Source organism: Mesocricetus auratus, unplaced genomic scaffold (assembly GCF_017639785.1).
Source record: "Mesocricetus auratus isolate SY011 unplaced genomic scaffold, BCM_Maur_2.0 Super-Scaffold_100009, whole genome shotgun sequence".
Taxonomy (NCBI): domain Eukaryota; kingdom Metazoa; phylum Chordata; class Mammalia; order Rodentia; family Cricetidae; genus Mesocricetus; species Mesocricetus auratus.
Window position 1 is genome coordinate 62,038,045 of NW_024429193.1, and position 16,795 is coordinate 62,054,839.

The 16,795-nt window shown below is 47.5% G+C and overlaps 1 protein-coding gene and 1 long non-coding RNA gene across 3 annotated transcripts in view; one reads left to right on the forward strand and one right to left on the reverse strand.

Annotated features, from left to right (window-relative positions):
- LOC121142416 overlaps positions 1-16,795 on the forward strand; it is a 43,705-nt gene that overhangs the window by 7,820 nt on the left and 19,090 nt on the right. The window lies entirely within an intron of this gene.
- Positions 7,496-13,154, reverse strand: Them5 (thioesterase superfamily member 5). 2 transcript variants are annotated; one of them, XM_005087717.3, is made up of 6 exons: positions 12,866-13,154; positions 11,823-12,024; positions 10,353-10,491; positions 8,547-8,657; positions 8,152-8,276; positions 7,496-7,841 (listed from the first exon to the last, which is right to left on the reverse strand). In XM_005087717.3, exons 1-6 carry the CDS (start codon positions 12,986-12,988, stop codon positions 7,798-7,800), a joined length of 744 nt encoding a protein of 247 aa, XP_005087774.1. In that variant the 5' UTR covers positions 12,989-13,154; the 3' UTR covers positions 7,496-7,797. The 2 variants fall into 2 exon arrangements, with proteins under 2 accessions (XP_005087774.1, XP_040608219.1); XM_040752285.1 differs by lacking the exon at positions 8,152-8,276.

Here is a 16,795-nt window from a genome sequence, read left to right on the forward strand (position 1 = left end):
GCTTGTCATAACACTGTTGGCTACTTTCTGAAATTCTGTGGGTAGCAGTTTTCTTGGAGTCTTGGGCCTGTTTTATAGTCCTGGTTTTGGGGTTTTCCTTTATCTGGGCCCCACATGGTGTCAAGAAAGAGAACTGATTCCTGCAGATTTTACATATGTACACACACACACACACACACACACACTGTAATAATGTAATAAAACAACTCTCCTGATGGCCTAATTATCTCTTAAAGGCCTCGCTTCCCAGCACGCATCTAATGACAATCAAATTTCAACATGACTTTTCGAGGAGAAAAGGTGTATTCAAACCATGGATACTTCTTAGGTGTCCTGATTTTCTTGCTCTTGCTGGTGCCACTGTAGAACACTCAGAGGAGTGAGTCAGTGCAGAGTGCTTTCCTGTGTCCAGGCCAGACAAGAGATGCAAAGCATCTTGTTTTTGTTTCTAGGTCAGCTTGCAACTGCTACAATGCTCCCTGAAACAAAACAAAACAAAACAACAAATTGCTTTTGGGCATTGCTCCATGTCGTGAGGGCTTGTGTGGTGTCCCTAGGCAGCATGAGTTGGCTGCTAATGCTCACTGATGATAAAAGTATGTCTTACAGTCTAGCTTATCACTCAAGACCTTTAATTATTGGACTAGCTCAGCAGTCTCAGTTCCAGGAAGGCTCTTTCTTTAGGAGCTGGTATGATGTCTCCTGCTTTCTTGGATGGCTAGATCCTGTGTGCAATGGTGTGGTGGTTTGAAAGGAAATTTCCCCCTGTTGGGGTACCCTGAATTGAGGAGGGGTCCCCAAGCTGGATTCGTCACCCCAAGAATCAAGAGTCCACGTGCCAATTGATGCAACACGCAAGAGGCTTTAATTAGGCATCTGCAGATGGGCCTCTTGGTCAGCTTTTAGACCAAGGTTCCCGAGGTTCAGTTACAATCAGCTTTTAAAGACAAAAACCTCAAGCCTTTGGGAGGGGTCCCTATCTTGTGATGGGGGGGTATGTGACTACTGACCAGGGGAAGTAGATGTCTTCCTGACCTACACGTTGTAAATTCCTCAAACCTTGGTATGAGTTAATCATCTCTCCCTAAGTAAATGGTGGTTCCCACAAATCTTGCTTGCCCATCTCTGACGCCCTGGTCAGTTCTTCACAGGTGGTCAGCAGCCCGGAATTGGCCTTTTGTGGGTTTACAGCCCTTCTGCAATTAAGGTTGCTAAAACATACATTCCATTCTGTGGTTTGTCCAGTTCCTGGGATGGGGTCCTTTGTTCACTTCCCAAGTTCTCTAGTGGGGTGCCCTCCCTGTTTAAGCTTATATTTTATTTCTATAAATTCGGGGTCTTTCACCCCAAAGGGAGTGGCACTCTTAGGAGGTATGACTTTATTGGACTACGTGTGGTCTTGTTGGAGGAAGTGTGTCACTGTGGAGGCAGACTTTGAGGTCTCATATATGCCCAAGCCATGCCTAGTGAGATGGTTCACTTCCTGTTGCCTGCACAAGATGTAGAACTCTCAGCTACTTCTCTGGCACAATGTCTGCATACACACTGCTATGTCTCACCATGATGATAATGGACTGAACCTCTATTGTAAGCTATCTAATTAAATGTTTTCCTTTATAAGAGTTGCCATGCCGTGGTGTCCCTTCGCAGCAATAGAAACTCCAACTAAGACAATGGCTACTGACTTTTTGGTTTCCTTTTGTTCCTGATTCAGGCATCTAGAAACCCTTCTCCTTTGTTTCAAGGAGAGTAAGTTGTCACTTTCGCCTGGATGGCTGTCTTAGTCACTGTTTATTGTTGTGAAGAGACACCATGACCAAGGCAATGCATATGAAAGAAAGCATTTAATTAGGTAGTTGCTCATAGTTTTAGAGGTTTAGTTCGTGATCATCATGGTGGCATGAATGGCATTGGAACAGTAGCTGAGAGCTACATCCTGATCCACAGACCAAGAGAGGAAACTGGGTCTGGCTTGGGCCTTTGAAATCTCAAATCCCACTCCCAGTGACACACTTCCTCTAACAAGACCATGTATATTCCAACAAGGCCACTTCTCCTAATCCTTCTCAAATAGTGCCACTTCTTAATGAGTAAGCATTTGAAAATATGAGCCTATGAGGGCCATTTTTATTCAAACCACCACACTGTTCTCCCTCTGTAGTAGCTGTGTCTTAGATGTACACTATAGGAGAGAATAGGTTTGCAAATGAAGAGGCAGAATTTCCCATTGTTTCACTAGATGGCTGTCAAACTTGCCCCTGAGAGGCTTCTATTGGTCAAAGCACTAGACACTAAAGCAGCATCCTGGCCCTGCTGATCCCTGTGTACTAACTGGCCTTGCCAGGTCATGCCTGGAGATGGAACTGTACCTGAGAGGCTCCCAACTCTGTAGATTTCCACAGTACAAAAAGTGCCAGGATGTAACTAGCCTATTTAATATGGAGCTCAAATATAACTGTCTCTCTCTACCCCTTATTTAGTTTTAGTTAAAAAACTGCATAAGAGGAATAAAAAGTACTCCCCCACTTCTTTTTTCTCAATATATGTTTTTATTTAAATTAGAAACATGCATGCTTCACATGCCAATCCCAGCTCCCTCTCCCACCCCTCCTATCTTGTCCCTCCACCAGACCCCCCCAGTCCCCCACCCAATCCCCATACTATTCCCAATGGAGGGTGCAGCCCTCCATAGAGGGATCTCCGGAGTCTGTCATTTCATCCAGGGCAGGACCTAGGCCCTTCCCCATGTGTCCAGGCTGAGAGAGCATCCCTCTATGTCGAATAGGCTCCCAAAGTTCATTCGTATACCATGGTAAACAAGGACCCAGAGATTGCTGAGGCCTCTTCACTGATACTACATTCAGGGAGTCTGGATCAGTCCCCTGCTGGCTTCTCAGCCATCAGTCTGGGATTCAGGAGCTACTCCTTGTCCAGTCAGCTGTCTTTGTGGGTTTTACCAGCACGGTCTTGACCCCTTTGCTCATCACTCCTCCTCCTCTGTCACTGGGTTCCAGGAGTTTAGTTTAGTGTTAAGCTGTGGGTATCTGTCTCTGCTTCCATCAGTCACTGGATAAAGGTTCTAGGATGGCATATAAGGTAGTCATTAATCTTATCATCAGGGAGGGGCTATTAACAAAGTCTCCACTATTGCTTAGTTTGCTAGTTAGTGTTATCCATGTAGATCTCTAGAAATCTCACTAATGTCAGCTCTCTCCTCAAACCTATAGTGACTCCATCTATTATGGTATCTCTCATCCTGCTCCCCCTTCCTCTCATTTCCCTCTCTTTTTCCTGGTTCCCTCTCCCCTCCCCCGATGTTCCCAATCTGCTCAGGAGATATTGCCTCACTCCACTTTCCTGGGTTATCATGCATATCTCTTGGGAAGCTCCCTGTTTCCCAGACTCACTAGCACTGAGATTGTGGGTTGACATTCCCCTGATCCATGTCTAAAATCCATATATGAGTGAGTACATACTATGTTTGTCTTTTTGTGACTGGGTTACCTCACTCAGGATGGTTTCTTCTAGTGCTATCCATTTGCCTGCAAATTTCAAGATTCCATTGTTTTTCTCCTCTGAGTAGTACTCCATTGTGTAAATGTACCACATTTTCTCTATCCACTCTTCAGTTGTGGGGCATCTAGGTTGCTTCCAGGATCTGGGTATAACAAATAGCCCTGCTAGGAACATAGTGGAACAAACATCCTTGGTGTATGAATGAGCATCTTCCCCTCCCCCCACTTCTTCTGAGAGTGTTTGCAGGAATAATGGACTAACCTTGATCATGAAATGAGGAAATCTGTTTTTCAATGTATTTAGACTCTGTGTTTAACAGAATACCGAGGACAATTGTGAAAGCAGAAAGGAGAAAAGGTTTAGATAGAAGTGTGTGTGGAGGGACTGTGTCAGTCATCACAAAACATCTGTCTCCAGCTTTTGGGAGGCATTGGATCAAGGCCCTTCAAATCTGTGTCGACTTATCCTTTGACCATCATTTGAGATTGACTGCATAGAAGCAGGTTCTCTAGTTACTGGAAAGATCCATCTTCTTCACCACTGTTGCTCATGTGAACAACTGCATGTTGCACCTGCAAAGGGTTTCATTCTCTCCGATTTCATGAGTTCCCAGTCCAAACCCCATATCCTGGAACCCCAGGTCAGGTTTGAAACCAAATCCTTCACTTGCTAGTCTAAGATCTTGAGTATAGACCTTTCTACTGACTCCTCTCAAACAGGAGCAGGGGTCAGCTACTATCAGTGTACTCACTTTTCTATTTTTCTTTTTAAAATTAAAATATAGTCACATCACTCCCTCTTCTCTCCCCTCCCTCCGTTTCTTGATCTTTTAAATTTTTATTATTATTTTTTAACATTTTATGTGTATGGGTGTTTTGCATGCATGTATGTCTGCGTACCACTTTCATGTCTGGTGCTCATGAAGGCCAGAAGAGAGCATCAGATCCCTTGGAACTAGAGTTAGATGTAGTTGTGAGTGGCCATGCAGATGCTTGAGATGAACCTGGGTTCTCTGGAAGAGCAGCCAGTGCTCTTAGCCATTGAGGCATCTTTCCAATTCTCTTTATCTTTTTAAACAAAACAAAATTGGAGGTTTTTTTCTGTTTACAAAAGGTTTTTTTAAAACACAGATTTAGTTTGGATATCAAGAGAGAAAAGTGTTTACAAGGGCAATACACACCAATAAACTTTGGATGCAGGTCTCTCAAGAGCGAGTTGCCCCATCTCCCCCTCTTCCTCCTTCTCTTTTTCCTCCTCCTCCTCTCTTCCTTCTTTTGGTATTTTGAGACAGGGTTTCTCTGTGTAGTCCTGGCTGGCAGTCCTGAAACTCGCACTGTAGACCAGGCTACCTGGAACTCAGAGATCTTCCTGTCTTTGCCTCCCAAGTGCTGGATTTAAAGTCGTGTGCCACTATGCCTTCCTTCTCTCTCTCCTTTAATGTAAGTTATATCATATTTTCCAAACTCCCTGTCAGTTTTGGGAGTACTTGAATAACTTTGAGGCCAGACCACCAAATCACAAATATGTGGATTCTCTCACTTTTATCTGGTCGTTGGAAGCCAACACCCAGTATGACTTTAGCAGTCATGTGTTGGATATGGAAGAACTTTTGTCAGCTGGCTGACTCCTGGATACCATTGTCTAGAGTGAAAAACACCATGTGTTGAAGGTATCGGTGACATTACAGAGATTTAAATAATTTCATCTTCCTGTGCCTCATAAGAAAATTCTTTGTGATATGGCCTTTTGAAGTTTTCTTAATTTTGACTTTTTCCCCAATGTTCTCTGTGCCCACGGGCTGTAATGCAATAATGGCTGTCCCAAGAGAGGAGCCCTTGCATCTTGTAGCCTGCCCTGTGGAAGTCCCTTTCTCCCCCAGGTTCTATGCCACTGTTTTCCAGGGCGAGCACTTTCTCTTTAGATATGTGCGCCAGCCGCGTTGGCCTCATCGCCGCTGCTCTCCTATCGTTTACCTGCCACCATCCCTGGGCTCTGCTGCCTGGCTCCCCCACCTTCCTCTCACTACGGTTCATGCCACTCCACACACGGTTTCCCACCAGCAGTGGGGGCTCAACGTGACATGGTCAGAATGTACTTGATCAACTTTGTTTCCTGACGTCGCAGAGGCTTTCCAAATCCTTCCGCCAGGCTTCGTCCCCACCCAAGGCCATCCTCTGACCCCACAGATGACCTGAGGTGCGCTGGTGTGCCTCCCCTGAGTCCTTTTGCTGCTCTGTGTCCTGTTCCCTGACTTTTGGTTTCAGAGTCACTCTGATGTTGGCCCGTGACTCCTGTCTCCATCTGTGTTCTTGATCCATTTTAAAGACCAATTCTGAACCAGTTTATAAACACAGTCAAATTTCTTAAAGAACAGCGACAACAACAAAATTCCAGAAAGAAAAATACACATTCATTCCCTCATTCTCCCCTCATTTGTCCACCTACTATTTGTCTCCTACTGCCTCCTTCTTTAATGCCACCGGGGACCCCCAAGCCAGACAGCCCCCCCTTCACAGATATGCTCTATACAATCGGTGTAAGTCCTGAATGCCTTTTACTCCCCGAAGCTCTCCTATCTGTTGGTCTGACCTGTGCAGTTCAGAGCCTTGCAGGGGGTCTCCAAGCCAATGCGCTGCCTTTGGTCTTCTTGACTCTTTCCTGCCCCCAGAGTCATCTTTATAAAAACAGAACGTTAACGATACCTCTCCTCCACCAGACCCTTTACGGCTCCTGTAGTGTACAAAGCAAAGTTCAGTCTCTAGGACGAGGCTTCTGAAGCCTTCAGCGCCTACACCTACCCTGCTGTGGTCTCTTTCCTCAGTCTCTGCCATTTAGTCCTTTGGGGCTCTTGATGTCCCCTGTGCTCATTTACACCATCGTGCCTGTGGCTTCACCGCCCCTACTACCAGCTGGTCCCACTTAACTTTTTCTTGCAGTGCTGGTCCTGGAACCCAGGTCTTGTTTATGTTGGACGAACACCCTACCACTGTGCTATGTTCTCAGCCCACCGTCCGTCCGTCCGTCCGTCCGTCCGTCCGTCTGTCCGTCCATCTCCTCTCCTCTTCTCTCTGTGCACATGGGTGCCAGTGTGTAGGTCCAAGTGTGTATGCATGGAGGCTAGGGATCAACACTGGAGGAGGGGTCTTCTTCTCTCATTGTCTACCTTGGTTTGGAGAAAGTCTGACTAAGTCTGGTTGGTGCCCGCTATTTAGGCTAGACTGGCTGACCAGCAAGCCCCGGGACATGCCGGTCTTCACCCTCATCCCAGCTGGTGTTAAGATCCTTCTTGCTGCTCTCATTTTCCCCCGTGGGTTCTGGGGATCTAGACTCAAGTCCTCATACAAGTGCTTTACTCATGGAGCTCCCCCCAGCCCAGAACTCAGGATCCCCCACTTCACCCTCCCTAGTACTGGAACTGTAGCCATGTGTCGCCACACTCCTTAACTTTTGAGTTTAATTCAGTTTAGACAAAGCTTCCTCTAGATTTTCTTCTTGAGTTCCCAGAGTTAAATGGACTTGGCTCTTTTTTTCAGCAGACGCTGCTCTTCTGAGGGGAACGGGGAAGGGTGAGATGTTCCTGCTGTGGTTCTCTGTGCTGTATCTCCAGGCCAGTGACCCTGACTTGCATGTAATGGACCAGACACCTCATTTAGTGCCTGGCACCTGGCAGGAGCTCTCTGTCCCTTCTTGGTGCTTGTGGCATGTGGCCATTGGAAGATTAAAAAACAAAGAAACAATTTAACTAAAATTTTGTTTTATGTGTATGGGTGCCTGGTCTGCATGCGAGGTACCATATGCATGCCTGGTACTTCATGGAGGCCAGAAGAGGACATCGATCCCCCGTGACAGGAGTTAACAGATGTTTGTGAGTCGCCATGTTAGTGCTGGGAATCAAAGAACAGCCAGTGTTCTTTTTTTTTTTTTTTTTGGTTTTTCGAGACAGGGTTTCTCTGTTTTGGAGGCTGTTCTGGAACTAGCTTGGTAGACCAGACTGGTCTCGAACTCACAGAGATACGCCTGCCTCTGCCTCCTGAGTACTGGGATTAAAGGCATGCGCCACCAACACCTGGCAACAGCCAGTGTTCTTAACTGCTGAGCCATCTCTGACCCATGGACAATTTTGTTTCCTACTATAGAAGGTTTTTGGACTGATTATGGGTTGGTGAAAGCACCTGCTCCCTCACATGCCACCTGATTTCTGGGAACCTTTCTCTGCTATGTGGTAGTCCCAGGCAGACAGAGTCATTACCACCCTGCATTCTGCTGAAGGCACAGTCGTTGCTACTGGGATGGATCTTCTTCCAGCTGCAGCTGAAGGAAAACACCTGGGAGGAGAAAGTGAAGTGAGTGCTGGGAGCCAGGACCAGGAGAGCAGGAGCGAACTGAGGCCGTGGACCGACCGTCTGCCTCACATTACCCATCACCTGAAGCTGTCCCGTGGTGCAGGTTGCATATTAGGAAAACATTTCGGTTTTGGTTTTGTTCTCTTTCTCTTCATCCATGTCTCTAGCAGGTACCCAATCCCACTCCTAACAGGACTAGACCCCAGCTTGGGACTAGATCATTAGATCTCCCTTCCCCCTTTGTTGTTGGTTGGGTATGGCAGGCCTAGCTGGAGGATGAGGGTGTCTTTACCAGAGCACTTGGCATAGACTGTCTGCTTGTCTCTGCTCTGGGCGATGCAGGACATGTAAAGCTTCTGGTCCTCAATCTTTTCTACTTGGATGTCCAGGACAGCCAAAGAGCCCACGGGGATCAAACTGGAAGAGGAGGCGACTGCGTTCATTTCTACACCTGCTCCCCGCTTTGGCCTCCCTCCTCTGCTCACCGCACCCTGCCTCCAGGACTCATAAGCAGCCCTCGGCTCAGGGGCTGTTTGTTGATTCCCGGTGTTGAATGACACAGGTTCATGTCTAGCCCAGGACTAGAGAAATGCCTGGCTGGGAGAGGAGACTTGCAGAACTTACACAACCCCTTGATAAAACAGGGCTCAGACAGACATCAGCCGTAGCCCAAGGATGCACACTTACTTCTTAAACCTGATGTTGAGACTTAGTGTGAATAGTCCTTCTCCAGCCAGGTAGGCAGTTTTAGAGAATGTCTCATCCATCATGGCCGCCAGTGACCCTCCATGGGCAAACCTGGAAATCAGGATGGGGAGTAAGACTGGGGCTAGGGCTGCTAGGAGGGTCCATCCCCTCGGCTGCTTCTCAGTACTTGGGAGGTAGCAAACCTCCCAAGCCTTTCTCTTTTCCCGAGTCCCCCAAACGTGGATCTGCATCTTAGGCAGCCAAATCGGAAAGGCACACACACAGATACACCCCATGGGCTTCAGTAGGTCAGAAGAAACTGAACTTCCCCCCTTTTTGCTTGAGCGTGTGTTAACCACGGATACAACTATTTTATTGCACCAAGAGAATTCTTTTTCTCCACAAAATTAATAGAGACCATTTTTCTGATTCATTATGTAATTGCTGGCTGCAGTTGCCACATTTTAGAAGGCTGCGTATGTTGAAAGGAGTGGAGGAAACCCTGAACTTTTGGACTTAGTCTTTTGTTGTTTTGCTTTTTGAGACATCATCTTACTGAAGCCCAGGCTAGACTTGAACTCATGGCAATTCTGCCTCAGTCTCCTGAGCTGGGGTTGTAGGTGTGAACAGCCGTGTTTAGCTTGACTTAGTCTTTGAAACATGAGGGTGGGCCATCTCTCACCCTACCAGTCACTCAGCCAATGTTGGACCCACAATGTCAGGGCAGGTTAATTAACTTATGACTTATTAAAGGGCCAGCCAGGTAGGCCTTTGAGCAGCACTGCCTGGAAAACATCAAACTTCTTCAGTGTGATAGTGCAGTCATTTGGTCACTTCAAGTATGTAAAACCTTCATTGTCATGTATGCAAACCGACCTTTATGACAAGGCTTTGTCACTGTTGGTTAAGCTAGGAGAGACTATCCAGGCACCGTAAGAGAATATACAGATACCATAAAACAGATCTGGGCTTTGAAAGTGCAATTCATCATGGACCCAGGCCAGCTGTTGTTGCTGTTCTGCCAAGGCTGCAGTGGGATCCTCAGGTGTTCCCTTCCTGCTTTAGTGACATCACACCACCTGGCTGGAGTCCTGGCTCCGCCACTCACTACCTCTGTGTTCTTGAACACCTTGCTGAACCATCGGAGCCTTCATTTCCTCACCAGGTGTTGTGAATAAGAAGAACCCACTGATTAAGTGCCTCAGATCTTAGGCACACTTCTGGGCACTTGCCTCCATTGCTGTGAAGAGAAAATAAGTTGGTGCCAAGACCTGCCCTTGCCTCTCTGTGTTCCCTGTCCAGACAAAAGGCTACCGGGCAAAATGCTGATTCTGCAGAGCAGTTCTTAGCCAATGGGCAGTCCTGCCCTCTTGCATTGCCTGGGACCCAGGGGATGCTACCTCTTCTCTGTCCTCTCAGTCTACTGACTGGCCTCAGTGTCGGATCATCTGCTCCTCCCTCTTTTTATAGCTGCTCACACCCCGAATGAAACGCATGCACACTTCTCTCCACCCTGCCTCCTTGGGAGATTTTTTTTTCTTCAGAAGAGAAGGGATCCTTGGCTTCTCAGGACTTTTATTTCTGGAACATTCTGAGGTTTCGATAAGTGGGTGCTTCATACCTGCACAGTAGAGCCTGGAGAAGCCAAGTCAAATTGTCCTCACAGGCCTGGCATGGAGAAGATGATACACAGTTCGTTGTACCCTATTTTTAGGTCTTTAGAGACTGCACTGGCTGGTGGGTGCTGGACCCACCCCACTTAGCCAAGCCTTCAAGGAATCCACCCTGGCCTGTCTGAGGCCTTACCCTGGTGCACCCTCCAGGTAGGGGCCTGGCTGGAAAAGACAGACTGACTTCTTCTCAGATGGGTGGAAAAAGATGACATATTCATAGCCTTGTCCTTCCAGTTGGATGCATCTGGTAAAGATACGCCAGTCCTGTTTGTCTGGGGAGAGATGACAGTTTTGAAGCAGAGATACTTAAAGGGATCTGTCAGGATACAGCATCGTGAGCTTAACAGACACCCCAGCTCTATTGTTAGGGAGCCTTTCTACAGGGGAGAAGGGGACAAAACATGCTCCTTGCCCCTTGTCTTCAGAGAGCCTGTGTCCTGGGGTGGTGATGGACAAAACTCATAAGGTGTAGGACTAGCAAGCATTCTCCCAGCTGAGACATATCCTCAGCCTGGAAATAATTTTTTTCCCAAGATAGGGTTTTTCTGTGTAGCTCTGGATGTCTTGGAATTCACCCTAAAGACCAGGCTGCCTTTGAACTTACGAGTTCCACCTGCCTCTCCTGGGACTAAGGGTACACACCACCATGTCTGTCTTAGTGCCTTTGCTTGGCCTGTACCATAAGTCCAAAAGTCACCTACCAGTTATGTTCATCCATTTATCATTGAGGAGCAACCACATGCATGAATGAAAAAGAAAGAAAACACAGGTGTGCGTGGGGGAGGGGCAATCAAATTCACTGCAAGTCCCAGAGTGCCGCCTCACCTAGCAGAGGTAAGGGAGGCCCGGAGGTTTTTCTTTTCAAGGCTGGGAAGGAAGGGTAGGGACAAAGCTCAGCCAGGGAAGAGCCATTGGTGAGAAGCCAGAAGGAGCAGAGCCCTGTTCTGGCAGCCTTCCTGCCGGAGTTCAGCTGGAAGCAAAGGGACTCCTTGTGTGTGATCCCCTTCACAGAGAAGTGAAGAAGCCAGGCAGAGAGACCAGTGCAGACATGCTTCCCATCTGTGGCTGGTCTGCAGGAGAGGGAGGAATGGACAGCAGGAAGAGCCTCCAGTGTGTGGAGCTCATGAATTTCCTTCTGGGATGTCTTAGCGTTTTTTTATTGTACTAATTCTTGCGGAATTTCATACAGTTTATTTTGATAATATTCCCACTCTTCCCTGTGGAGAAAAGTTCTTCCTGTGTAGTCCTGGATGGCTTTGCATCTTACTTCTGAGTGCTGGAATTTGTGCCAGCATAGCTAGCCTTCCTGAATGTTTTCAAACAAGAGAAAGGCAGTAGGCTGAACTGACCTATGGTTTCAGGCAGGGTTCCCCACTGTTGGTAGAGGAGTGTGTGTGTGTGTGTGTGTGAGAGAGAGAGAGAGAGAGAGATGTGAGATGTGAGATGTGAGATGTGAGAGGTGTGTGTGGGTGAAGGTGTATGTGTATGTGTGGGTGCATATTGTATGTGAAGGGAGTTTGTGTGTGTGTGTGTGTGTGTGTGTGTGTGTGTGTGTGTGTGTGTGTGTGTGTATGCTTCTGGACCCTTTCAAACTTGATCTTACCTGAGGCAGCTACCAGCCCGGATGGGAGCTTAAGCCCCTGGATATGTTCTCTGTTGGATTTGAAGGAGGGCAGTTTAACCCACATGCCTGACTTGGTTTTCTCCAGAAATTCTTGGTACAGGCTCAGCATATCTGGGCACCAGCTGGCATTGGGAAGGGCATAGTCCTTTAAATCTGTTTTCTCTGGACAGAACCTTGCAACCTAAGCAAGAAAAATCAGCATGGCATGATGACATCTTGGAAGGTGGGGATTGTTCTTGGGCTTTGGGACCTTCATTTAATCTATTTCTGGGTTTGGGGCTTTTCAGCCCTGTCTGCTGGAGTGCTACTGGAAGAAAGGGCCTATCTTCCTTGAAGGGGGTTTGGAGACACCTGTGGATGAGTGGCCTAGGGGTATAAAAGAGCAAAGAAGTGGGGATGTCTGTGACGGGGTAGGGGCTGGCAATTCCAGTGACACTGCGCAGAGATGCAAAATTGTTACTGTGAGTAGTTCCTTGAAATGGAGGACTGCTACTATTAGTCCCATTGAGCAGGTGGGGAAAATGGGGATTAAGTTTGTTATACTTGGGAGAGGGACAGTTAGACACTGTTTCACTGAGGGGTAAACCCACAGTTGGTGAGATATATTTATTATCCCCTCAGTACAGGAGCTAGTTAGCTTATGGACCTGTCTGGCAGCTCCTTTGAAATCCTTCCAGGCCCCAAGGAAGTGTAATATCACAGCCAGGGTCGGGGGCAGTGTGGTCATCTGCCACATGCCATGCATATGAGGGTAATACACATCTGGTTGCCAAACCCACAGACAGGCCTTAGCTGTTACAGTGTACTCTGTAAGAGATTTGCAGGTAGTCACACAGGACTTGGATCAAGATTTGTCCTACTAGATTTAGTTTGGGATATGGCTTAGTAAGTATCCCAAAGCATTTTCTCTATGCCGAACCAAACAGCTCCGTATCAGCCCAGACACAAGGCAGGAAAAGAGGATTTAGGGTGCCCTAGACCCTTAGAGAGGAAGGGAGCTCATTGGCTCCTTGGGAACTTACCAGGGAGTGTGTGGATGAGCCGAATGCTGAGGCCTGGTGGAGTCTGGGCAGGAGATGGGGGTTTCCTGGGAGAGCTTTGTGGTGGGCAAGTCTTGCCACCCTCTGGAAGCCTGTCCTCATCATGACTGAGCGCCAGGATCCTGACTCTGCTTGGGTAGAAGACAGAGGCTGACTCCCAAGGACAAGTGAGCACAAGGCAGTGTGCTGGGACAATGGTGAACCCCTCCCACCAGGAGCTCCTGATGCTGGCCTCTTCTAGCAGGAGCTCCCACTGAAGGCAGAGTGACTGTGCAAGACTGGGCTGGGCTGGTACAACACCTACAGGCTTGGGGCCTTTAGGTGGCCCCAGAGCCCTGCCCAGTGCTGGGGAGGGACAGACGCTGCTTGAACATGAATGGGCAGGAGGACAAACTTGTGCACAAACAAGTCGTGTGGGGACGCAGGGCCTCAGGGAGGTGCTCTGCATTTTGGGGGGAAGTCAGGAAAATTTCCAGAAAGATCACAGTTTGTCGTGTTAGAATCCAGATTGGACAGCAGCACATGCCACGGTACCCGCAGCAGCCCCTCCCCACCCACAGATTCTAACAGGAACCTATTGAGAGCACTGCCTGTGACCCTCTAGTGGACGACTCCTGGGCGCCCAGATTCCTCACCTGGGGGAATCTGCAGGCCCCAGCAGATGGTCACACACCATGCTCCCCATCCTCCTTCCCTGATGCCTGTTGGGAAATCAGAGGACCTGGCTGCCTCTCATGCTGTGAATGCCTCTTCTTTCTCAGAGGAAGGGACCTCGCTTCTGCCTCCTGGGCCCAATTCTACTTCCAAGTAGAAGCTGCCACACTGTCTCTCAACTCTCCTCAGAGCCCCTACCATTCTGCTTCTGTCAGGCCATCCGTGGCAAATAGCGCTTCTAATAAACTCCACATCCTCAACAGTCTGTCTCACAGTTCCTCCCGAATCCCACTCCTGAGGCATTTCACATCTGTGCCCCCCTCAGAGGGGCACTGGCGGCATGTGCTCTGTGAGGCACTGGCGGCTTGTGCTCTGCAGCATGATTTTCAAAGCTCTGATACGGTCGGAACTCACAAACAAACAAACAAACAACAAACTCAGCTCACAGCCTCAGATACCTTCCTCTTGTGTCCTAGGCAAGAGTTAGCATGGGGGGTAGGGGAGCCTCTACTTGCTCGTTCTTGGCTAGTGATAGGAGTTGGGGGGGATTAGGGAGTACAGGAGATAGCGGAGAGGAAGCTGCTTAGCAAGGGGCCTTGTGTGACTGGAACTCCACGGAAGGGGCGAAGGCAGCAGACAGCTCTGGGAAAGAGGTGGGCTAGGCAGTGGAGGCACTGTGCAAATGCCACTGGGTGCCCGCCAGAGACGACCCCTCAGACACAGTTTATAGCCAATCGATAGTCTTTATTCCAGTTGTCTGGGACTACACAGGTATTCAGGGACTCACGTGTGGCCTGGAACATTTACACAATGGGGCTTTTAAAGGTAAAAACCATATCCTAGTGTCTTGCTCAGCAGCTGCAGGGGGAGGTTTGCACAAGCGAGCAATTTAACTAAGCCAAGCTATCTGGGACATCTTGGCCTTGGGTCCTAGAATGGAGCTGAGTAATTGTTGCGGATTCTCTATCAAGGAGATGACATTCTTGTTAAACCTGAAATGGCCTCAGCAAAAAGTGCAAGATGGAGGAACCTCTGCATTGTCTTGCCCAGTCACACCGGCAAGCCTAGAAGCTTTGGTGGCTTATGTGAGTGTGAGAGACTAAGAGTTAGGTGGACTCCCTGGTGGGCAGATAAGGAGAGAGCCCATGGCTAGGTTAGAGAGGTGGTGAATTTCCGAGATGCTAACTTCTTCCTCATCTTCTTGACAAGAGTCTGACTGCTGAAAAGAAAGGCCTTGTAGTCTTCTGTTTTCCACCAGCCCCTGCTGATGAACTGGTCCAACAAGTTTGAGGCTGGGTCTGGACTTGTTACAACCACCCTGTCTTCAAACCGACCAACCCTACATTGAAGGAGTAAAACTCTTCAGCGACTTTTCAGCCCCCACCAGGAAGAGATTTCTGCTTTCTTTCCACTCCTATTTTGACTTTTTGGGATGAGAAGGCCTACTATGTGCCTGTCCCATCATTGTACGCTGGAAGCATATAGCCTGGATTTTGCATTTTACAGGTTGCTTTGCAGAGGGCCCTTCTCTCTGTTTGTCTGCTGTGTGTATGTGTTTATTAACCCCGTTAAACACTTTTCTCTGATGATTTTGTCTGCTGCTGTCTGAGGTGTTTAAGATTTCTCTGCTGCCTCATGTTGTGCTCCATCCAGATTTTTTCCTGACTTTTAATTCTTTAACTGGCAGAGAAAACGAACCCTATCAAGTTCCCTAGTCTGTATCAAGTATTCAGTCAATGACTGCAAGGTTGTGAATTTCTTTTTCTTCTTTTTTTTTGGTAGCACTGGGTTTTATATTGAATTAAAAACCACTTTCTTCTCTTCTCCCTCCCTTCCTCCTTTTCTTTCTTTTATTCTTGAGACAGGGTCTTGTTATATACCCCAGGTTAGCATTGAACTTATAATCATCCTGCCACAGCTTCCTGAGAGCTAAGATTAATTGTAGGTATGTACTAATAGACCTAGCAAAACTTCCATCTTTCAACAAAAAGTTCTGGTTTTAAACTTCTTAAAATAAATGGCGATGATATTTTGGCAAGTCCTGAAAGACCAAAGTGATTTAGTATGGATGGTAAAGGTTTGTCTCATTACCAAACAGTGTCATATTGTCAGCACACAAAATGTCAAACACTGAGAAAATGGGTTCAAGAAAGAGTTTACTTGGATGAATCCAACAGGATTTGGCCTTGCTTTATTCCTCTTGCTACTCCTATTCTTTATTTGGAAAGGGGATGTTCACTATGTGCCTATCCCACCATTGTATGTTGGAAGTATATGGTTGTATTTTTAATTTTGCATGGGCCTTTGGGAGTCAGGAATGAAATGTTTGACTCTGGGATGCTCATGCATTGAAGGCTAAGTGACGTTTAATGGTGGTGCCTTTGGGAAAGGGATTGGATCTGTGCATTAATTGACAGGTGGATTCATAATTTGAGGAGGAGTGAAAGGAAATGGTGTTTAGGAGGTAGGTCCTAATTGTCAGAGGTGGCCCAGTTGCCACATCCTAAGGACCATGTCTCATTCCGGGTCTTTTTTTTTTTTTTTTTTTTTTTTTGGTTTTACGAGACAGGATTTCTCTGTATTGTTTTTGAGGCTGTCAGTCCAGTCTGGCCTCGAACTCACAGAGATCCGCCTGCCTCTGCCTCCCAAGTGCTGGGATTAAAGGCGTGCGCCACCACCGCCCGGCTCATTCCGGGCCTTTTAAGTTCTCTTTCTCTATTCCAAGCTGTATGAGGCGAGCAGGCTGGCTCCATCACACATTTGCCTTTCCATAGATCTATAAACAATGGAACGAGTGGATCATGGTGTAAAAATTCTGAAACCATGAGCCAGAGAGATCTTCCCTCCTCTAGGTTCATTTTCTATGGTGTTTTGTCAGTGATGAAAGTCTGGCTAAATAAAGTTTCAGATATTTGAATAATTAGGCTTATGTAACCTTGTTCTCAGCCTTGCCACATACCTAGGGGCATTCCCTTTCTTGTGTAACTTTTGTTTTTCTTGAGTTGATAATTACTAAGGCTTGGCAGGCCCTGTGGTGCAGGGAAGTATAGGGGACAGAGGAGCCCAGCAGTTGTGGTGACCAACCTTAATTTCCTAGCTGGGAAGGAAGGATATTCAGGATGGAGAAAACAAACCCTTTGGTGACATCTGCAACATTCGAAGAACAGATTTAGTGTGCTCAAGGACATGCACAACGGCGATAACTAGAGAGGTATCTAGAGGGAAGAGACTCTGAATTAGAAGGCTGGAGGGGAGGAG

Excerpts from the sequence above, each read along its gene's own strand:
- Them5 (XM_005087717.3), bottom strand. The coding sequence starts at position 12,988 with ATGATGAGGACAGGCTTCCAGAGGGTGGCAAGACTTGCCCACCACAAA. Across the intron at positions 10,492-11,822 it reads CGGGCTGGTAGCTGCCTCAG|ACAAACAGGACTGGCGTATC; the intron begins GTAAGATCAAGT and ends ATCTCTCCCCAG. Across the intron at positions 7,842-8,151 it reads AGTCTATGCCAAGTGCTCTG|GTGTTTTCCTTCAGCTGCAG; the intron begins GTAAAGACACCC and ends TTCTCCTCCCAG.